At 48.6% G+C, this 22,515-nt stretch overlaps 1 protein-coding gene across 1 annotated transcript in view; it reads right to left on the bottom strand.

Annotated features, from left to right (window-relative positions):
- Window positions 1-15: 15 nt before the first annotated feature.
- The window catches only part of KMT2A (lysine methyltransferase 2A), a 40,541-nt gene continuing 18,041 nt past the window's right edge, over window positions 16-22,515 (bottom strand). The window contains exons 11-36 of the mRNA XM_034069491.1: window positions 21,203-21,349; window positions 20,930-21,025; window positions 20,032-20,152; window positions 19,336-19,449; window positions 18,827-19,011; window positions 18,153-18,326; window positions 17,232-17,342; window positions 16,911-16,984; window positions 16,214-16,407; window positions 15,723-15,829; window positions 15,456-15,593; window positions 14,574-14,732; window positions 14,165-14,282; window positions 14,003-14,081; window positions 13,602-13,762; window positions 13,319-13,504; window positions 8,363-12,677; window positions 7,581-7,661; window positions 7,155-7,219; window positions 6,604-6,774; window positions 5,949-6,023; window positions 5,522-5,696; window positions 5,038-5,145; window positions 4,557-4,640; window positions 4,060-4,189; window positions 16-3,692 (exon numbers count right to left, since the gene is read on the bottom strand). Of these exons, the coding sequence (XP_033925382.1) occupies window positions 3,417-3,692; window positions 4,060-4,189; window positions 4,557-4,640; window positions 5,038-5,145; window positions 5,522-5,696; window positions 5,949-6,023; window positions 6,604-6,774; window positions 7,155-7,219; window positions 7,581-7,661; window positions 8,363-12,677; window positions 13,319-13,504; window positions 13,602-13,762; window positions 14,003-14,081; window positions 14,165-14,282; window positions 14,574-14,732; window positions 15,456-15,593; window positions 15,723-15,829; window positions 16,214-16,407; window positions 16,911-16,984; window positions 17,232-17,342; window positions 18,153-18,326; window positions 18,827-19,011; window positions 19,336-19,449; window positions 20,032-20,152; window positions 20,930-21,025; window positions 21,203-21,349 (7,644 nt within the window). The 3' untranslated portion in view covers window positions 16-3,416. The remainder of the gene's footprint in view (window positions 3,693-4,059; window positions 4,190-4,556; window positions 4,641-5,037; window positions 5,146-5,521; window positions 5,697-5,948; window positions 6,024-6,603; window positions 6,775-7,154; window positions 7,220-7,580; window positions 7,662-8,362; window positions 12,678-13,318; window positions 13,505-13,601; window positions 13,763-14,002; window positions 14,082-14,164; window positions 14,283-14,573; window positions 14,733-15,455; window positions 15,594-15,722; window positions 15,830-16,213; window positions 16,408-16,910; window positions 16,985-17,231; window positions 17,343-18,152; window positions 18,327-18,826; window positions 19,012-19,335; window positions 19,450-20,031; window positions 20,153-20,929; window positions 21,026-21,202; window positions 21,350-22,515) is intronic.

A 22,515-nucleotide genomic window follows, 5' to 3' on the forward strand; every position in this document is an offset into this window, starting at 1 on the left:
GGAGAGCAGCCCTCTGCAGCAATAAACTTGACATGTTTATTAATTAAACTATCACTTAAATAAAAAAAAGTGCATAGAAAATAAACATGTTTAAAAACTCCTTTTTTTTGTTTTTTTTTACAAGTATGTACACTTTTTTTGTTTTTACATTCAGTCTTTTGCAGAGCTTTCAGCATTTTTTAACTGTTAAAGTATTTCCTTCTTCCCTGTGGCAGGGAGTTAACACTGATGGACTTTAGACACGGTTCCTCTTTTTTTGTGTTTTTTTAAAAACCCAACCCAACCCGAAGCTTGGAAGAACACAAGGGAGAAGAAGAGCTCGTTACACATGAGAAGGTGTCAAGAAATGCAGTTCTAGAACATAACCTTGCCTTGGCAGAGCTTTTTTTTGTCTTTTTCTTTTTTTTGAAACAATTATTCACCTACCTGTAGTTACTAAAGAGACTGTTAAGTTCAATAAAAGAAACACCACAATATAGTTCTCGGTTGATAGACAAAGCTACTGCACCTCGTTAAAGAGACCAGGAAAGCACAGAGCACAGTTCCCCATATGCAGGTGGTACCCCAACATTCATAACCAAAACGAGAGGAAGAAGAGGAAGAAACCAAGTTGTACACGAACTGACTGGGCACAAGAAGGGCGAGAGGGCCGCGCGGCCCGGCTCCCGCCGGCGGTAGCCACTGGAACACGATCCTTACCTATAGTGTTAAGAATTAAAAGCCATGGACCGATACTGCACGAGGCGGCGTTACACGGTGCGTTTCTATAGTAGTTCCTATATATATTGTATTTATAGCTATAAAAACCTGGCGAGTGCCGAGTGAGCAGTAGTATGGGTGTGAATGGTGCGATGCCGCACAGAGACCGTCCCGCTGGAGAACCTGGTATTGCTTCGAAACGAAAGAAACCAGAAAGGAAAGATACCCAGCCCTTTGCAGTGACCCGCTTCTCCTTAGGAAACGAACACACACAACGAAAAGAAACGCCCCAAGGGTCCTTTTTTTGTGTTTTTTCAGTATTTTCAGATACCGTGATCTGCGTCAGTCCTCACAAATGTACATTCAGACACGGGGAAGCGGCGCCGAGCCCACGCACTCACTGCCGCGCTCCTCCCGGCCCTGCGGCGCAGCGCGGCTCCCGCGGTACAGACACTTCCACTGGCCTGCAACGGCAATAGCAGCAAAGCGGCAGCAGCCGGGCCCGCCAGAGGTGCCGGCGCTCGGCTCTCAGGGGTGCCACGGCTGCTGCTCCCCCCACACCGGTGGCTGTGGGCAGCGCTGCCCAGCCGGAGCCTCTGCCCACCACCAGGCCGATGGATCGGGAGGATCCATGTGCCAGGGAGGATGCTCCTCCTCTGCCAGCCAGGCACGGAGGAGTGAAATGGCAGCAGAGCGCAGCTACTGGGTCAGTTTTGGGCTTTGCTGGGCTGACCCGGGGCTGCCGTCAGAACCGGGACAGGAAGACCAGAGCAGCCGTGCCCAGGACATGGGGTGAGGCCCTGGCCCACGCTCGCCGGCCTCCTCAAGGTATGTGCGTTCCCAAACTGTCAGTGCATCATCAAATCACCTCAGTGACAAATGCAGCGTCAATGCGACTCCTGTCAACAGCCGCCACCGAGCCCTCGCCCCACAGTGCAATAACGAACAGGAACCGGCAGCTCCTGAGCTGCCCAGCGGTGTTCCCAGCTCATGGGAAGAGGCCTCGGGTGCCCCGCTGCAGGCACAGGGGACTCTGGAGGTGCTCTCAGCCCTTCCCCACGTCCTGGAGCTGCCCTCCCACCACCAGCACCTGGACGCTGCTCACCTACCCGCAGGGAAGGGTGAGGGTGCGTCCTGCTTCCTCTTCTCCATGCAAAGACTCATTTGCCTTCAAGAGAGCGCCTGCGGACGGGTGCACAGCCCAGCCAAAGAGGGGTGGGGGCTCAGGGCTCCCTCGATTTACCTCAGTTTTCCCTCTAAACCCAGGCAGGATGCAGGCAGAGGGATGCTCAGCCAGAGCTCACCTCCTCCTCAGCCAAGCCATGCTCCCTCCTGCCCCCATCTTCCTCCTAAGTTACGTCTCAGGTCCAGCCAAACCTCTTGGAAACAGTTACTGAAGTCAAAAAAGCAGAACAAGAGTTAAAAAACCCAAAACTAAAGTGTACCCCCCTCTCTGGCGAAAGGGCCGGACTGGGTCCGGCGTTTCCTACAACCGTCCTAGGAAAATTAAAAAAACCCTTAAAAAGAGATTCTCTTAAATTAGGATAATACCACTGTTTAAAAAGCCTCGACATAAGTGCTTTCCCCTATGAAGTGCTTCTCATAGAAAAATATACAAAATATATTTACATTTATAAAACCTTAAATACTAAACTGTAAACAGAACAGAGTAAAACCCAACACGGTCGCGTGGTGGCCTCGGGGCTTTCCGTTCTCCTCTGGGCTGGCCCAGGCAGGAGAGGACCCGCGCTACGGGGCAGGGTGACAGCGGCTCTTCACATGCTGCTTATCACGAGCTCTCACCCCGGCTCTCCCCAGCCACGTCTCCCCTCGCGCTAACTCCACGATGGCAGAGAAATGGAAACCTGGAACGCCTTGAGATGCTGGAGACAGGACTGGGAGAGCAGCACTTCCCTTCTGCACAGCCAGAGCAAGCACCGCTGAAAGGAAGCTGGCCTTTGCTTGCAAAGATCTGCAGCAGCACAACTGTTGGCACAAGCCCGGTCTCTGCCAGAGAACAGCAGGAATTCCCCTGTGCTCAGGCTGGGATTTGGCAGCAAAGCATGAGCCCAACCCTTCGGTCTAGCTGGGGGCTGCTCTGCCCTGCTGCCCCGGCTGAGCCCTCCCGGATCAAGGCAGACCCATGCAATGCAGCAGCACCCCGCGCGCCAGCTCTCAAGTAGTGTTTTGCAGCACAAGGGACGATGGACATGTGCGGTCCTTGGGGCAGGGGTCTGGGGCTGCAGCCCTCTGAGGGAAGCTCACTCCAACACGGTGCCACTGAACTGCTGACACAGCCCTCACATGAGGAGAACTCCCTCTGAGCCATGAGCCAGCAAGGACGGCTCCGCAATCGCTCCCCCATGCTCGGGCCTGCGCCTGGGCTGACCTCTTGCTCCCCTCCCCTAGCACCTCCTGCTCTTTAGCCCCACGCTAGAAACAAACGCTGGGGTCAGGGGAAAGGAGAACAGCAAAAACACAATCACACTGAGGCTCTTCTCCAGTCGCCCATGTCTTTCACAAGGGTAAGTGTGCACATGCGAGACATGAAGATGTGGACTCTTGACAGAGAAACAGCTGCCGGCCAGGTCCCGGAGCCTGGCCCATCTCCACTCCTGCCTCTGGCCTCCCTGGTCTGGCTGAGTGGCTGTGGAGGCCATCACACGAAGCTCTGGCTAACCTGGCCCCTTGGGGCTCCCTTGAAGCCGACTGAAGTTCTAGTTTAAAAACTTCCTGCACTTCTTGGCGCCGCAGTTGCAGGGCAGCTTGTTGCTGGCGTCCTCGATGGGGAACTTGTAGTCGTAGGTGAGCTCTTCCCCACGGTAGATCTTGCGCATGGCGAAGATGACAATGTGCTTCTGGCCGTCGATATTGATGACCCGGGAGTAGCAGTTGGGCTCACAGGAGTGGTTGATGAAGCGGGCTGCGTTCCCGTGCATGGTGGCGTCCACCACTTCTGAGTCGTCAATGCGGAACATGTAGCAACCGATGCCCTAAGTGCAAGGACAGGGAGAGGGTTGCCTCTGGGAAGTGAGATCAGAGCCACCCTAGCAGACACCTAGCTTGTCACAGCCACCCAGCATCAAGCATAAGGGTAACTGCACCCTCTCTCCGCTCATCCATGCTTCAATCGTTTCACCTCCCTGGTCTTTGGGTCTGTACTGAGACCCTTCCCAGCCCACATGAGGAAACAGGGAGTGCTTGTAGAGCTCCAGCAGGAATGGAAGTATTCCAAGGACCCTGTAAGCCCAATTCACTGTGCTCCGAATGTGGTTTTCACAATAAGCCTGTCCTACCTTCAGAGACACTTTCTAGCTCTCCTAAAGTCTTTAAGAACCTCTGCAAAAGCCCACGACTCACCTTACTGTCGTAGTATTTCTCTCGTTTGTCAGTGAGGATGGAGCGAATGACATTGCCTGAATATTCGATCACCATCTCACCTGCATCAATGTTCCTTTTGCAGAACAGACCCCGGCCATGGATGGGAGACCTGAAAAAGTGACAAGAACAGTGACTGTATCAAAGGGTACAAGTGAAGCTTTGCAAACACTGCAGAAGAAGGGTTAGCGACCACAGGGATCACTGTGGAACCAGCCCTCATCCATAACATAACAGTAATGCCAGGTCCTTCCCACCTGCCTGCAAGCATATGCCTCAGCCATCCCAAGGTGAGCCAGCGAGGAGTAAGGTTTGTGATGAAGATGGCCTTTCAAGTATGTAATTTGTGCAGGGCGAAGGAGGAGGGACAACCTCAGACCTGCTTTCCCCCCCTCAATCTTGCAGTCTGTATTCCTAGAAGGTTTCGAGATTTCACCTTCCCCTGTGCCAAAGGCAGTGCCACCAGAGCAGAACCGTACCTGTAGACACCAACTGCCTCCTTGGAGGTCTTCTTCAAGTGTCGGAAGCGCATGGGCATTGGCAGATCCATACTAGTCGCCCTCCTAGAACAAAGAAATCCTGCTGAGTGACAGCCTTTGCTTGAGAGCCTGTGCCACGTGTCGTCTGGGAGGCTTTCCAACGTATAATCATTTAGATGCTGCAACACTGCAGCCCACCAAGAACACAAAGTTATTATGGTGCTTTCATATATATCTGAAAGATAATTTCCTCCCTTTCCTGCCCAAATTCTCTGCAGATGGTTTCACATTAGCTAGGAAAAGAAACGTTCAGAGGAAGACTGGTCTGGTAGTCACCTTCAGCTGACAGTTCTCTAGGAGTCTCCTCTAGATTTGCCCTAACCACCACCTCAAAGAACACTGCACATAACTAAGGCCCATCAGCTCCTGCTGCCATTGCAGCCCTACTGTCCCCTTTGAAACTTTAAACCCTGCTTCATACCGGGCTGATTTCAGCTGTACTTCTTCCTCTTCCTCGTCATTTGGGTTGTATTCTGGTGGCTGTCGGTGTTTAGAAGCCAAGAAATTAAACATATCAAATGCAGATTTCCTGCAATTTAAAGAGACCAAAGGAAGTTTGCTTTACTGTCAGAAGATAAACGTGGCTGCCACAACAGTTCTACCCTTTTACACCTTCTCCAGTCTGTTCCCTCTTTAAGCCTTTTAAGCACCAGGGCAACACCTAAGTTTCTGAGAACCCTGAATGAAAGCACCAGCCAGGAGAGCTTTGTTAAACAAAACAACGTCAACAAAGTGGCAGAGAGAAACAGGCTAGAGGCAGTATAACTGATTTACATGCAAAACTCAGGAATGTTCTTTTCAATGGAGAGTTAAGTGCTGTAGAGATTTGCTGATCACGCCCCTTCACGAGTTAGTGGAGCAAATGGGCCATTAACCCTGAAGGATGACAAAGCTCACACACTTGCCTCAAGTGGACTTCAGCCCTGGCTGAGCCGTGGGGGTTCAGGGGGGGTTCATTGGCCTCCTCTGGCTTATGAAATCTGAACTTGTAGTTGTGGCAGTGCTTTGCTCCGTACAGTTGCTCAATCAGGAACACGACAGTATCATGGATAATGCCCAGCATCCTCAGACCGTTCACACCTGGAGCAGAAACAGAGCACAACCAACACAAACTCACTGACAGCACCAACCTGGAGCAGGAGAAGGCAGCAGCCTCTCATACACAACAGGGCATTCCACAGAACAACTTTCAGTCCTTTCCCCGGGAGGAAATTATCCTCCATAAAGCAGTCAGAGACTGCACTGAGCCTCTTGAGGCTCTGAGAGTCCTTCCAAACAGGAAGATGTGCTCACTCTCACACGTGCAGCAGTGGGTTGGGCACCGGCTATTACCTGCAAAGGAGAGCTGCTTCAGCCGGGCATTGGATCGGGCTTCTTGCACTTTGTCCGTCAGTGACTTCCAGGCATCTGCAGACACACAAACAGAGCAGGACAGTGAGATCGTGTCCGAGTGGGGGGTACCAGGAGTGCCAAACCCCGTGCCTTGCTGTGCCTCTTATTTTGCCACATCTTACTAGCTTCCCAGTGGAACAACATACCACTGGTGGACTTCTATGGACACACATGGTATACTGCTTTCCAATAAATTCTCATATTTGTATAAGCTAATTAGGACTCTGAAGTTTGCATCCTTTCATGGTAAATTAAGGTCCTTGTGTCCAGTTGCTTCCCTCCTCTCCAAAATTCCCTTCGGCATAAAGTAAGCACCCTCAGCAACTGCTCTGGACTAAATTTAGGTACCCCTCTGTCTGATCCACGTGGACTATGTAGTGACAAAACACGGCTCAAAACCATTGATCAGCTGAGTAAACAATGAGATCTATTCACTGAATATATTCTACTGAAAGAAAAAATCATCAACAGAATCCAGCTATTGTTAGGAACTCGGGTTGTTCTGGGGCTGTAATTCAAGACTTGGATCCTCAGAAGTCCTAATTTCTAGCAAGGAAAGCTAAACCCAGTGCAACCAAAAGCCCACGGTTCTCACCTTCAATGCTTTCTGCGCAGATCTGAAAACCATCATCACTAGAGATCTCAAAAACCAAACCTTTCTTGTGTTTCTTTTCACCCAGACACTCTTTTCTCTTTTGCTCTTGCTGAAGCCAAAACATAAGTGGGGAGCTGAAAGTGCTCTCTTCTTCCTCAAGAGCTTTTGAGCCTGCACAAGACAGGAGCCAGAATGAAGACAGAAACTGGGTTGAATGACATTTTTCCCCTGGTTGTTCCATGACTGAACATTCCTGACTAACTTGCCTTTTGACCCATAAACCTGTCCAAGAAAAAAATCTAGACAGTGCTGTAGTAAGTGTGAAATCTCAAGTGCTGCAATTCCCACATACTTAAAATAAACATACAACTATTTGTCCCATATCTATTAATAGCCAACAAATCTTTCCTCCTCTCACAGCAAGAATACCATGGTTATCAGCTCTCAGGTTTTTCCCAAGACAGCAAGACACACAAGCCCTGAACTTTCAGGTACTCATCTCCCAGACCCGGACAATCCCAAGACTTGGTGCTTTTGAAGAAGTGACATACCTGCATTCTCTTGCTCACTTGTTGGGCTTTGTGTTGACTGAGATTCTGCCAGGACTGACGTTTGCCTTGGGGGGGAAAGAGGAACACAGAGAAAAGTATTTAACACCCTGCCTCATTTCCTGGCCAGGCTGAAGAGCTGCCTCTAAAATCTTGAGAACTAGACTGATACAATAACCTTTGTGCTCTGACATCAGTTCTATTGGAAACAAACCAGCAGGTTCTACTCAGTGGCATTCCTTTCTGAGGCATCTATTTCTCTGTGGGTAGCAGTCTAACCCAGTACAGTCTGGGACCTGCTCTCTGTGTTAGCCCTACTCAGTGACAGAGGCTCAGCCAGCGCAGGGTGTGGGGTCATCTCCTCAGCCAGCTGTAGCTTCCCAGAGATACACACAACTTCACTGATGGTAATGTCTGTTGAATGCTTACCCTGCAGACTGGCCACATGGCTTCTGCAATGGCTGATCTACACTTGCTGGATCCTGCCTATCTGCCTTCAGAGGAGGAGTCCTGGAATAAAAAAAAATAGGAACACTGAAAATACCTGCCAAGCCACATGTGCTGTGAGTGAGACTGGAAAATGGCAACAGATTCACTAGGAGCTGCTGTCAGCGATTCAGCAGCTCACAGAACTGCAGGAGTAGAAACAGCCACTCCTGAGATACAAGGAACCAGATCACACTTCCAGCACCACAGCAGAATCCAGACCTGCACTTCAACAGGGAGGAGGAGCAAGAGAAAGAGCTCTGTCTGTTTCAAAAGGGTAAGCTGTTGAAAGAGGTCTGGATCGGTATTTTACAAACCAGACTCCTTACAAAACAGGGAGAAAACCAAGGAATTGCACAAGTGATGTGCAATGTTTCTCAGTTGCCAGCAGAGGGATTTTACCCTCAGTATCAGCAATCATTTTGGAGAACCTGCCACCCTTTAGAGTGCCATTTTCTCCTCTAATATCTCTAAACCACTCTTCTAATTTTCCAGAACCATCAGCAATGAATAATGTCCTCACAACCCTGATCCTCAAAGCCTTAAGTTTTGCATCCTTCCCCTTCCAGAAGGGATACTCTTTTACGTATCTACTTTCTGCTGGCAGCTGTGGCTTTTAACCTAAAAATTGCCCAAGGGAAAATTTGCTGTAGAAATGACTGTGAGATTCTTCCTCATATCATTACAAAACCTCAGGGATGAGCAGAACCAAACACTCCTCTTACCCTCCAGATGAGACCAAGGGTACAGTGACAGCCCCTCTCTCAGGAACATGTGCTTCAGAGGAACTGGTCCACAAGTGAGATGTTTTGTGCTTCTTCCCATTCCCTTTGTCTAATGATGGCTGAATGCGTTTGATTTTCGGCTTCATTTTCGTGGGAGCCAGTGCGGAGCTGCTGGCCGACTGCTGGCCAGAGGAGGGGGAGCCTCCGGGAGATGCAGAGCTGGCGTGCATCACGGACGAGGAAGCCTTGCTTTGCTCCAGTCCAGTGTTACTGGGAACGTCGACCAGCTGTGGAAAGCTGGACAACTGCGTTGTGGCCGAAGCTGTGCTGAGGTCCAGCTGGGAGGAAGCCACCCCGGTTTTGTTGGCCAAGAGCTGTGTCATGTGCTGAAGCTGGTAAGAGCCTTCTGGGTCGGTAGAGGAGGGCGCAACTGTCATGCCCATCGTCTGTGCTGAAGGCAGAACGCATATGCTTGATGCAGCTGTCATTGCTGCTGTAGATGGAGTCTGGGATGCTCCCAGTTGTGAGAACATCCCAGAACTTGGTGGTAAAGTCATGTGCTGCTGCTCCTGACCAAGACCAAGGCTTTGCTGACTAGCTTTGATCAGGAGGTTGCTTATTGACCCAATGTCCCCTAATAATCCAGGGCTAGTTAATGTTACTGAACTTTGTCCCAGAACATGACTGGGAACCGACCCACCGGTGCTTGGTGCTGCTGTGGCCTGCATGGACACGACGTTCAGCACCGAGGAACTTGAGGCCAGGCCCGACACAGGCCCTGCAGGGAGGTGGCTGGCTTCTGGCCCGATAACGCTGGAAGATGAGCCCACGGCAGTGGTGGTCCCACTTTGTGGGAGCAGTGACGCTTGCTCAAAATACATGACCCCAGACTTGGACCGTTTGATAATATTGGGGACGGTTCTGTGGGACGTGGAGTTTGCAATAGCTCCCAAATCCAGGGGGTGGTTGGAAATTTGGGAAGGAGCAAAATTAATTAAGGTCATGTTGGAGACCATATCAGGAGGAGCTATAGCAGAAGGGGTTCCCGAGGGAGCCAGCTTCTTGTTCTTTCGTGACTGCAGGCGAGATATGGGCCGCTTCTTGCCCAAGGCAGCGGCTGGAGTAGTGGCAGCAGTACCCAGGTCTGTCCTCTGACTAGCTTCAGACACCAAGAGCTGAGGATCGGGGGGTGGCTGCACCCCGATGAGAAGACCTGGCGAAGGACTGCTGATGTTTGGTGGGAAGCCAGTCTGAGCAGCGGTGGAGAAGGGGTGGATATGCTGGTGATGGGACATGGGCAGCAGCCCCTTGCTCGTGGGAGGGAACAACGACTGAGACGAGGGCAAGCTTGGATTTAATCCCGTGGTCAGCGTGAGGCCGCTGCCCATGGGCCCCAGCACCGAAGCGCTGGTCTCCATCACGCTCTGCGCGGAGCTAACGGAAGGTGTTAGCTGGATCTTCTGAGTAACGCCGTTGGGAAGGGTCTGGAGGACGTAGAGCGGCTGCATGTTTTGGTTGACTACCAGCAACTTCTCTGCGGCTGGCTTGAGGTGAGGTGGTGTTGTCTGCACCGCAGCGTTGGAGATCTGTGAGGGGCCAGGGCTGTCCGTGGAGTTTGGCACATACTTCTGGCTCTGGAGGGGAACTGTGGGTGATACTGGCACCTGGATACCTGGAGTCCCACTGTTCCTTGTTAAATCCTGGTTGCTACTGTGCCCCTGCTCGACAGGGCCACAGGGCGGGCTGGCTATGTGCTCTGTGTCTATGTGACCCTGGATGAAGTGGTCAGGAGTTATGTGTCCTTCAGGGCTGGGGTCTACTCCAGGGCTCAGGAGAGCTGCATCACTTTCCCCCGAGGCAGGTTTTTCTGTGACCGTCACTCTCTTCTCCCCAGACTCCGTGGAGGGCAGGGCGAGCATCGACCTCTCCCCCGAGGAGGAAAGCGAAGACTCCGAGATGACGGCGAGCCTGTTGTGATTCTGGCTGGGCACCGTAGGGCTGCGAGTGGTCAGAACAGAGAGGTCAGAAGGAAGCTCCAGCGGCAACTCGAACTGCTCCTCTGCTGATATGGAGGATGAGACGCTGCTGTCCACTGGCTCGGCGGTTGGCAGCTGCTGAGAGAACACCTCAAACAGACCCATATCCTTCCCACGGTTGCTGTCGAGACCCAAACCTTCTCCCAGGGTTAGAAGTTCAGAGGATGAGGACTCCGGACTTTCTCCCAGTGCCTGCATAGACGGTGTGTTCTTTAGTACAAAGTCCATGATGTCGGAAGGGAGGATGTTCCCGCAGTCATCACTGTTGTTATTGTCAGAGTCAGATTTCAGGAGTTCTGTGTTGAAAGTGTCCAACAAGTTCTTGTCAGAAGGCGTGCTGGCGTGAGCCCTGCGGCTCGTTTCCAGCGAGCTCAGCTGAGCTTCCAGAGAGTCCTGACCTTGTGCTTTAACCCTGCTCACCGGATGGCAGTTATCCATCTTTGGGTCGCTTTTGTGGACAGAGGAGCTCTTGGTGACTTGCACTTTCTCACCAGCATCTTCACCTCTATCTAGCTTTAAGTTCTCCGTTCCATTTTCCTTACTGCTCCTTTTACTTACTTGACTGACTTTTCTTGTGGTCGCTGTGACGCTTGTATCACTTTCAGTTCCATCATCCACACCGTCCAGCTGGGAGATTTTGGGGAGATCACACTGCTCCTCCTCCCTGAACAAGCTGTGGGACGCAAGCCTCTCCTCCGCACTAGAGGAAACCACCGTTCTAGTGAAATTGTAGTAGTACAAGTCGTCTTCATCTGATGTGCTCAAGTCATCAGCGCCGTCCACTTGTCCTTCTGCAGACCGCTTCCCCCGCTTCTTCCCAGTCGAGTTACTGTAGAATGGAATGTCTTCCTCTCCGTAAGACCTCACGCCATACAGAGGAGTCAGTCCAAAGAACATATTGGATCTGGCCCGAGCACTTCTCCGGGGATACCTCCGCTTGTACGAGCCCTCTTCTTGAGCTTTAGCTCCATCCTGGAGCATCAAACTGTTATCTTGGACAGGCAGGTTTTCATACGTGTTATTCTGTGATTCCTGTGCTGGCGTTTCGTTTGGACTTCCCTGAACTACAGGGTTATCTTCCTGGCTTTCTGAGTTTGAGGAGGAATCTGCCACTGCAGCCAGTTCTGTTCCTGCAGGCTGAGCCTCAGCATCGCTTTCTGGCTGTGCATTTTTAGACTGGTTTTCACCTTCCATCTTGAGCGGGGTCAGAGTGACTTTAACGGTGCGCTTTCTAGGTGCTGGTGATTCCTTGGGGGCCACTTCGATCTGCGCTGCAGAACCTTTGGATGGCCCTTGGGAAGGTGGGGACTTCTCGACAGCTTTTTCAGCAGGAATACTGTTACACAACCTCTGGCTAAGCTGCTCCGTTGCCAAACCCGGATTAGTGAATTCTGGTTTCAGGTTTCCTTCATCGCTGCCCACCACTTGACTCGAATCTGTAAGAGGTTTCAGGGAATGCTTCTCTTTAAAACTGTCTTTCAGTAACTTCTTCCCCTTCTGACGCCTGTCTTTAGGGACAGAAACCACCTGCTCACTTGCTGCAGGAGACCTGCTATTTACTCCAGCAGACTTCAAGGTCTTGGCATCCATCTCATCAACCACAGTCGTTTTCTCCAGCTGCACAGGTTCCATGTGCTGATCCCTGTCTTTCCTTGGGCCTCTCTGATGCAAAAGTGGAAAGGATATTGCTTCTTTGGAAGAAAATTGTCCTGAACATTCTTGAAAGGGTCCTACTTTAACATTCATCTCTGCGCTCGATGAACTCGTTGGTTGAGTGGACATTTTGGAGTTTCCTCCAGAAGCAAAACCATGAGCTGAATAATCTGGGTCTTTCAAAGTCAGTGTTTTCATCTTCTCTCCCTTAGAAGTCACACCTTTGGCTAGCAAATCCGAACTAGCTGAATGTCCTTCTGTAGACTGACAGGCATCCAGCTGGTAAGTTTTACTTCCAATTATAGCCGCTGTCTTCTGGGAGCCTGAACTGGTGGAGCAACTTTGAACTGGAGCACTTGGAGTACCCACGTTCACCGATCCCACAAAGTGGTCAGTGCTTTTGACACTCGGCTCATGTTCTGAGGAGGACCCCATACTGGAAACTGCAGATCCACTGTGCCTAGAGTAAATGTTCCCAGCTCGTGTAGGGGAAATCATCCGGAGTTTTGATTGCTGCTGTGACAAAGAGGAGGTGCTGTGTCTCCGAGAGCCGATGCTCTTCAGTCCAGAGGACAGCAGAGGATCTCCTACAGTCACTATTTCATGGGTCACTGGTGTAGGACTTCCTGAGAAAATAAGGCAAGAAAGACCATCAAGTGATCGGAAGGCTCCACAATCAATGCACACCCAACCCCTTCAGTCAAGACACCAGAAATGAAAACCTTTCAGTGCAATAGCATTCCCATAATGATGATACCTGAGCTGGCTATTTAAGATCTGATACTGCCGTCAGTGTTCAGAAAGCAGAGTTGACAGGCTTGCATCTTAGCATTCTGCACCTCAATTTTTGATCTGAATGTTCAACATTGCTTTGCAACAAAGTGTGTCCCATTAGTACGGAAACAGCAGCTGAGTTACAACAGCAGATTTCCAACTCTCTAGAAAAATACCAGCTGAGATGAGAAAGTCCCTAACCTATACTACAGGTCTTCTGCAGTGCTGTTACTGTACTGCCCACACACGGCTTTCTTCATCCCAGGCAGTTTTTGGTTCAGTCATACATTTCCCAACAGCCCATCTCTACTCTCTATTTTCAGAGCTTTCTTTCCCTCAACCCTACTGCCACGGCACTGTTTTCTCTAGAAGCAGAAAACTAAACACATTCTGAGGGAAGCCATGAAAGACAGGAACCAAACCAGAATTACTTCCAGACAAATAAAAAACCTCCCCCCAAAACAAACATCAAATTCAACAACACTTGAAGTACCTGCAGAGGGTAATGGCCTCGAGCCGGGAGACCTCTGTGCTGATGGGTAAGTTGGTGTCCTGATCCTAGGACCCTTTGAGATCAGTGGATAGTAACAGGAACTAGAGGTCTGAGAATGCAAGGGACGATCTGGTGACGATGGGTTTACAATTTCCGGTGTTTTTTGGCTCTCTTTAGGTAGAGTTTCTGTTGTTGTATAAAAGAGAAACAATGGTATAAGCTACCACTGAACCCTAAAAGCTATGATCTGATAAAGTACTTTTGGGAAGTCTTAAAAGATTACCTGTAAGGGGAACTGGGCTATGGGCAATTGTTCTGTTATCATCATGCTCTACAGTGCTGTTGATGTCAGGTTCTATGACTGGTGGTCGGCACTCCATGATCTTGCAGGTATACACACAGCGCTTCCTGGCATCTGTTGTGCTCCAGTACACCCTGGAGCATCTGGAAGAGAATTTCACCATAAACCAATTTACTCAACAGTTACAAAAATCTCATCATCCCTACGTTACATTTTCAGTTTCTCAAAGGCTTCCTGGCACAATGTGCTGTACACCCAGTTTAGCTGCGAGATTCCCAAACAGCAGAGGAAAGCTACAGACCATTTTAACTGATGTTAATTCAGTGCTGGTGTGGCATCTAACATGCTAAGAGACATCTAATCAGGAAACAACTCATACTCACTGATAGCCAATAGGAAACAACTTATCCTCACAGTCTGAGAGGTCATTCAGAATTCCTAAACAGTCTATCGTCATTGAACCTGAGCAGAAAGAGGAACAGAAAAGTCTGTCAACCAGATTCCAGCCCCAAAGGTGGACTATGTGTGTTGAGACTGGATCTTACCAATCATCATATGGATGTTCTCTGGTTCCAAGCCGCTGAGAAATTTTCTTCTCAAACTGATCCCTTCAAAGTCCACAAAGACTCTCCTAAGGACTTCAAACCCATTCTCAGGAACCACCTGCAAGAAAGATCCACAAAACTAGTTGTTATTTTTAAAGGAGCCACCACATGTATGCTACATGGTCTGTCTTACTCAAACCTCAGGTTGGTCTTTAGGTTTTCCAGCTGCCACACAGTGTCACCTGCCAAAACCTCCCCATGCCAGCCCTATCACTGACTTCTTTTCAGCAGCACTGTGGTCAGGCCATTGCTAGGAAGGAACCTGTTCAACATTAACTTCTAAAGAGTGCTGACAGTTACAGGCCTACCCCACCTTCAGACGAGGCATGGGGTGAAAGAAAAATCTCACCTCTCCTTTGATCAGGTCACGATGCCTCTGGCAGTAAACTTTCTTATCATCCAGAAAGACACAGTTCTTGGCTCGTGAGCACATGAAATGGTAGTTACTTGTACAGGAAGTCAGGCAGCATCCTACTGTGGCGCCCGACTTCTGGCAGAACTCACATCTCTACAAAGGCAGAATCAAAACCAGTTGACAATTAATCTCCTTTACACCCAGGCTTCCATTACCATTGTCAGTCTGGTTTTTGGCACAGAGAGGAGTTTAGAGCAATGCTGACCTCCCACTTCACTGCCGTATACGTGACTCACATGCATGAGTGAGACATGGAGGAGGAGGAGAGAGGAAGAAGATCCCTCACACACAACAACTTTTGCACTTGCGGACCGCTTTCTTCAGGCCCCAGACTTCCTTGCTTGTACTCCATATCCAGGTGCCACATTTGCAAGTTTCACTGATTCATGTGACAACTATTTCTCCTGCACAGAGTATTCCCCACATGGGCAGCTTACTAAGAGCAGTGGAATTCCATCCCCTGTGATGTTTTAATGAACACTTAGGACCAACTGATGCAATACTAAAACAAACTTTGGACAACTAATTTCTAGTCATGTTTCCAGTCTCATTTTGCTCTCCTGGAAAGTAACCATCAACCAATTCACAACAGGAAGATTAGTTTGTTTCCCAAGACTGCGTGGCAGTTCAGAAAACAGGCACCAATGTCCTTCTTGTTGCAGTACTTAATAGAATAGCTACATGCAAGCTCAATGTCAACATCCCTCACATATACTCAAAGATGAAAATGCTCCTTGATATACAATTTTAGCTGGGTTCGTGTCTTTATTCTGTGCGAGTGTGAAGCTAAACCAAGCATTCTTCCCTTATACCCACCAGCTGCTTTCCCCGGATCACAGCCATGTGCACGTTTTTCAGAGAACCATCATCATCTTCAAATACTTCTGCTGACCATAAAGCACAGTTCACATGTGTCCATTCGTTCTGGCCAATGTAGAGAAGACGTCCAGCATCCTAAAGAACAGAAGGAAAAGTTGTTTTTGAATGTTCCAAGAGACACACCAATGCACAAGCAGCACCTGGGCCTACCCATGGTAGTGCTTAAATGAGCTCCCATTACACAGGCACGGGCAAGGTACTCACATTAGCGCTGTCGTCACCATACTTCAGGCACAATGCACACTGCCTGTTGTCTTCTACATCTGGAGGTGGGTTAAGCTCAGGACTATCCTCTCGGCTTCTGTCAGAGCCTTACAGTTAAAAGAGAGAACACTGTTTATTCTTGAAAGCCAGGGAGGCAAAAATTCATCTGGAAAGACTGTCGGTAAGAGAACAGGGTGGAGGAGCCAAACAGTAGCCTCAAGTTGTCAAACAGCCAGCTTGTCAAGCAAGGCAAGGCACAAAGCAGGCTCTACACAGGCCTTCTCTGGGGAAAGCAAGGCAAGTACATCTGGGCCCAAGCTCAGCTCAGAAACATGGCATGTGTAACAGCCTCTGAGTGAGTTCAGGTCACAGAGGTCTCCAGAACCCTTCAGTCACATACAGAACTAGTACCACCCTCACTTTACTACTAGGAGGTTTGGAACGAAGCCCTCTGGGTTTGGGACTAACAGTGCTGCAATCTGTTTTCTTACTAGAGATAGGTGGTGTAGGAGGATGCAGAGGAGTGGGTGAATCTGGCTCGCCAGGCCCTTTGGGTTTTGGAGCAGGGATGATCTTCTTCATCAGAGGAGGCTGCTCAGTGCGGTTGTTCTCTTCACGCTCCTGCCACTGAGCGTAATTGTGGTCAAGTGAAGGTGGCAGAACTGCGTTGGGCAACATACCACTGCTGAAAAGCAACAGGAGCAGCTGTCAGACCCGACTACACCAGAGGACCTTGGGCCCTGGTTAGCAGCACCACTGACATTCAGTCCACAGTAACAACCCCTTTAACTACTCAAGTCCTCACATGCTTTCAACAAAGGCCACATCACTCACATTTGAAGGTTTGTGATGTAGCTGGCTGTTTCTTTTGAGGGTAACAGATGCAGAAGGAAGGCCACACTAAATGAGAATGAGGAGCAGGAGGGGGAAGGAAAGACAGGACTGACAAGCCAACAGACAACACATCTAGATCTAAATAATGTTTTTGGTTACTCTGCTTTAGAAGAAGGAAGTGTATACAAAACCTGGGGATGGGATTACTGTTCAACATCTTAAAACCAAACAAAAACAAAAAAAAAAGGGAAAAGGAAAAAGAGAAACAGAAAACCCAACCCTCTTGTGATACTTTTTGCTTAGACAGCTGGCAAACCGCAGGGTGCCATAGTCAGAGGCAGAACAATTACTTACTTGCTTGTTACTTTATTTGGCTCCCAAAATCTGGACTTTTTTACACTGAACCACGGAAAAACACGCTCCATTTGCTGAAGGAAAACAACACTCTGTTAGAAATGTTATGTAACATACCAAAAATTCAAAGACATTCAGGTAAGATCTACTCTAAACACACAACCAGGAAGATTTTATTAACGTCAACAACTCTGACAATGTATTATTTTATTCCTGGAAATACCCAAGCAATACCAAGCGTGACAGACCCTTTGGATTCCAAGAGCAACAAGCAGTAGTATGATACCAGGCAGATTTCAAAACAGCTGTAGTCCAGCTCACCCGGATGAAGAAGGACTTGACCATGCTATTGGCTTTCTTCACTTCTGGTTGCCCTCCATCGGAGTTAATGGCCGCTTGAATGATCTTCACAATATCATCACTGAAATCCAACTGTAAGAAAGCCCCAACATTTCACATCGACAGGATGTCTCTTGCACAGCTACACCACCTTGCTTTTGAAGGCATCAAGTGAGCATCCAGATGACTGGAAGACTGAACCAGAGCATTGACTTAAAGCAGAGAAAGGATTTAGCTGTAAAGAAACAAGCAGTCCTCTCTGCATTTGCACCCTGGTTGCAGAACTGCTACACCCACCACTGTTCACTTCTTGCTTCTACCAGGACATGACTGCTGAGTAGTTTTAAACCAGCTAAGCTGGCTAACTCACAAAGACTTGGCTAAAACCTGGCTACAGCATGTCTGCCCAGTGCTTTGCAATACACATTGCAGGATTACGGGCTCCATAGAGAAAAAAAGAGGAAAAAGCTGTTCCCTACACAAAGAGAACTGGTCCAGTCAATGCTAGTGTTGGGTATAAATGACCCCTAAAGAGATCACCCCTGCACAGATTAAGTATCAGTTTCCAGATAACTGAATGTTCTTGGAGTTACCTGACTAGCCCTTCAGCTAGAACTTGCACAAGAAGGATACCCCATCCTGTTTCTATCAACATCTGACTAAGAGCGAAAGAGATTTAACCAAGTCCTACTGTTGGTTAGAGTGACCCATGCAGCAGTGTAAATTCTGTGTCTTTGAACCAACGTTAACATGAGCACCAGTCAGAGTAATTTTTAGCAGCACATTAACCTGTTTCCTTGTTCATAAAGAAAAGGCTTAAGCACGCTCAATTCTAAATGCCACGGGTCATAAAACCATTCATAGGCTCTGTCATTTGAGGGGAACACAAAAGCTTTGACATACCACAGAAATGTAACTTCCTTGATCCATTTTTCTCTTTACTCCTTCCAGATCAAGAGGCTGCTGATCCTCCTGTTTACTGACTTCTGTTAGGACAGGAGGGTCAGGACCTTCAGGAGAGCTTCTGGACGGGATACTCTCTTCTGTCTCGGGGTTTAAATCAGGTGGTTTTGCTGCCTGTTAACAACAGCAAACAGACAGAGGGACATCGGCTATTGAAGTGTGGCTGCTACTCATGACATACTCCCAGGCACACTTACGGGCCCAGAGATTCTCACTAACATGAAAGAAAGGAGACTCAAGTTCTGAATAAACGGACAAAAATGAAAAGGTTTTAACATTTCTGCTGCTGACCTGAAAGGCACACAGCAGGGCAGAGTGACCAGCTACCAGGATCAGACTCATCTTTCAGAATTCTTATTTCTGAATATGTATTTTGAAACACCATCACAGAGCTAAATCCTCCCACTCCTTGGAGAAATCTACCCTATTTTTACCTCTTAGCCTCACAAATTGTACCATAGGTCCCCACTCCTTTGTCTCCATAGGAATGAAGAAAAGAAAACAAAACTTGCAGTCTGTGTCATTCCAAGTACGCTAAAGGCAGTGAGATGTACAGCGATGCTAGGCAACGCTTCAGACCAAGAAGATGTGAAGGGCTGTGAGGCTCCACTTACCTGCCGATAGCGCAGCAAGTGGCTGGTAGTTCTGGAATTCAAGAGGGCTGTTAAAACCTGCCGTAGGGAAACCTGCAGCTCCTTCTCCAGCGCCAGCCGCCACTCAGCAGGATGCTGCTCTGTGCAGTTAATGCAGGTGTACGCTACGCTCTCCGGCAAGTTTGAGAGTATCTCATACATTTCATCTGGAGATAAGGAAAGGTAAAATAACAATCTGAACTACTTTACTGCAGGACAGCTCCAGGGAAAACCCCTTCTCTGCACTTACTATCTGAAGCCCTTCCCATTAACAAAAGCATCTTGTGTGCTAACTGAGCAACACTGTGCTTGATGCAAGTCCTGCACCCTCAGGACACTACTAGTATTAGTCCTGGTTTACGGTCTTGAGGGAGGTCACAACAGGTGAGGGTGCTGATATAACAGTCTAGCAGAAAGGTCCCAACATTGGTCACTTTGATCTACTCACTGCCCCATGTTCTTAGTGCTGAGGAGATGAGGATTTGCCTTACCAGAGAGATTTTCACATTTGGAATGCACCCAGCGATCGCATTTCCCGCACTGCATCATCTTGCTCTCATAATCATCGTCATCGTAGCATTTGTCACAGAGAGGACAAAAATTTCCTGCCAACAAGAGGTGATGCTTATCAGGAGTTCAGCTGCCACACACGTCTGTTAAAGGCTATGTGGTTATTTATTAGTGTGCCAAAGAAGCAGCTTTCAGTTGCCAAGACAGTTACATCTGCTTTTACAACACTGCAAGGAATAGCCTCAAAAATAACCTTCTTGGAAGAATGCTTACTGCTCTAGAATACCACTACTGTGTACCCATTTTTTGAGAGTGGAGAGCCTAACAAAATACTACATGCTGTTACCTTTACAGAGTAAAGTCAGAGCACAAAGGTGACATAGAGGTGGAAAGAAATTAGGTGGAACAATCAAGATTTTCTCTCCTGAACTTCTTCCCCAAAGAGCCCAGACCCTCCTATGTACAAAGGTGTAAACTAACACAAGAAGGAACAGCGCTTTACAACAGGAATTCTGTTGCTCCTATTAAGTTAGGAGTCCTTAGGCCAGGTTCAGATCCTTTTTGCATGGTGAGCTACTCAGCTGCCCTGCAGCCCCTCTACTTGCTCTGCACTGGTGCTAGCTCAAACCTGAGCACCCAGCAAAGTTCCTGCTATAAAGAATCCCAACTGTACATACCTTTAGCAAACAGTTTGGCACAATCATGACACAGCGAGAAGTCGTGGGACCACTGCGCATCCCACCCTTTGCCTGGTGTTGTTGATCCACAGCTCTTGCAGCGAACACATTTCGTGCATATCTGGAAAAGGAATGTTTGGCAAGAGTTATTTGTTACCCAGAACAGAAATATCCTTATGCTTTGGTCCTAAGGACACAATTCACTGTTTTTCTTACTTAAGGAGTGCAGGGGACTTTTACAGCAGCAGAAGGAGTTTCAAATATTGAAACTCCCACTAAAAAGAGAAAGAGCTCCCTCCATTTACGATAAGATGGTGATAATGCCACAAGAAAAAATGAAAATAAATCACAGTAGAGTTTTTCTGTCCTCCTATTTGCACTGACAAATAAACAGCACACATAGTTGTGCCATTTCTTCTGACCTGTCTTCTTTTAACAGTTTTCCAGCTCTGAGAATGTTGTACTACAAAACACCTAGAACCTGTTAGCACTAAATACAAGTGCACTACGGGCACTTGTTCAGAACAAAAGCTCTAGAGACACAGACCAGTGCATTAATGCACATTGTCTCTTGCTACCAGTATCTGCTGGGAAGCCTGTTAACAAGGCAAACACTTTCATTCTAAAGAGCTTCTTCCACATCCTAGGACTATGATCAGAAGAATTACCACAACTAAAAAAGGTGTCATCTCTTTAAAAAGTCCTGCTTGTTTGAGATCTTATCTACAGGACACCTATTTCCTACCATCTATTTCCAAATGTACCTTCTGATGTAACGGGCGCCTGCCTTTAAAAGTGAAGTGACTGCATCAGAACAAGTCACGTGCAGAGCTCTGGCCCGCAGCATTATGATCAGCCAACATGTGAATCACCCAGAAGGAAATAAAGAAACCCTCACCCAAACTTTCTTTTTCTTGGTGGGCTTTGTTGGGTAGTTTGGGCCCAGGCACTCCGGGTGATAGCTGTTTCGGCACTTGTTACACTCCAGCAACTGCTACAAGAAGGAGGAGAAAAAGCATTGGAGCAGAGATCCCTCAGAGGGGTGCAACCCCCTGCCTGCTTTTGGTTACATTTGATCCCCCGTCGGGCCCAGAGGAAGAAGCTGCCATGAAGCAACTCGTGCGTGTCCTGCCCAGCGTGGCATGGGGTCTCTGCCGGGGTTTGGGGGTACCTTGGTGGCCTGGTGCTGTCTCCCACACACGTGGCAGAACTTGCAGCGACGGCAGCACCAGTTCTCCAGCTGGTCCTCCAGGGGCCGCTCGCTCTCCTCTAAGCAGAACTTGTGGAAAGGCTCACAACAGACCTGACAATACACAAACTGCAAGGGGGGAGAGGCAGGTTTTAGCAAGTCAGAAGCTGCTCGGAATTCCCAAACAAGCCCCCTCGTGCTCCAAACTACTTTGAATTCTGCTCTACAGCTGACACAACAAGGATTTCTACTGGCATATTTTAGGAGGGAAACTGTGCATACTTCAGATCACCCAAATACACGCTCGTCTACCCAGAGACTTGCCTCCTGGCAGCAAATGGGAGTCTGGAACACTTTATCAAAGCGTTCTGAACATTGACAAAGACCTACAGGGCTCTTCAGGATCTCCCTCCCTCGCTGTACCACAAGCCAACTGCACAAGAAGAAAGTGCAGAAGGAAGGGGCATGCAGAGCAAAAGGGAAACATCTCTCCCTCCATTCAGCTTAGGTGGCCCATTTGAAAGCTTTTCTAACTTCTACGTATCGCCCTACAAGGCTGGTCACATCACAGAAAGAATCATCCTTGGGGCAGGAACATGGCAGGCTCACAGAGGACATCAGAATAGCCTGTTCCCTTGAGCAGCCTGACTGAGAAAGAGATGTCTCTGTGATCCACTGGACCTTCATGGTCCTCAAGCATGTGCACCGATGTTCATATATATATATAGGACTCAACCCTCTTCCCTCCCAGGTACTGGGCACTCATAACCAAGCCTTTTCTAGAGTGTTACCATCACCTTCTGATGGCAGCTAGCTGGAAGATGTTGAGAAGCACCTATCTGTACCTGGAAATGCATTTAGCACATCTTATTGCAGCTCTTTGTGCAGCACCAGAATCTTTCCAGTCACATTTCAGTAACAGTTTGAGACTCTCAGCAGATACAGATGTACCTGGGAAAGCCAACACCACCTGAAGCCCTCTAACATTACTGGGCAGCCATTCTTATCTCAAATGAAAAACAAGCAAAGCCCCTGCTTTAAAACAGATGTGGGATTCCAAATTAAGAGATGTGGGTGCTCTCTGATGTGCTGCTACTCTGTATGTACTACAGTTCACCTCCAGAGTCAGCAGCTCAGAAACTGATTTTCAGTACCTTGCATTTTAGCGTCTTGGGACAAATTTTACAAGGACAGATTTACAGGTATTATTGTCATTTCTTGGGGATTAAGGTCACGATACTTTCTGTGTATGGCTGTATTTCTGTCCGTAACAACACGGTGCTGTAACTAAGTGA

The sequence above is a fragment of the Melopsittacus undulatus genome, chromosome 15, assembly GCF_012275295.1.
Source record: "Melopsittacus undulatus isolate bMelUnd1 chromosome 15, bMelUnd1.mat.Z, whole genome shotgun sequence".
Taxonomy (NCBI): Eukaryota; Metazoa; Chordata; class Aves; order Psittaciformes; family Psittaculidae; genus Melopsittacus; species Melopsittacus undulatus.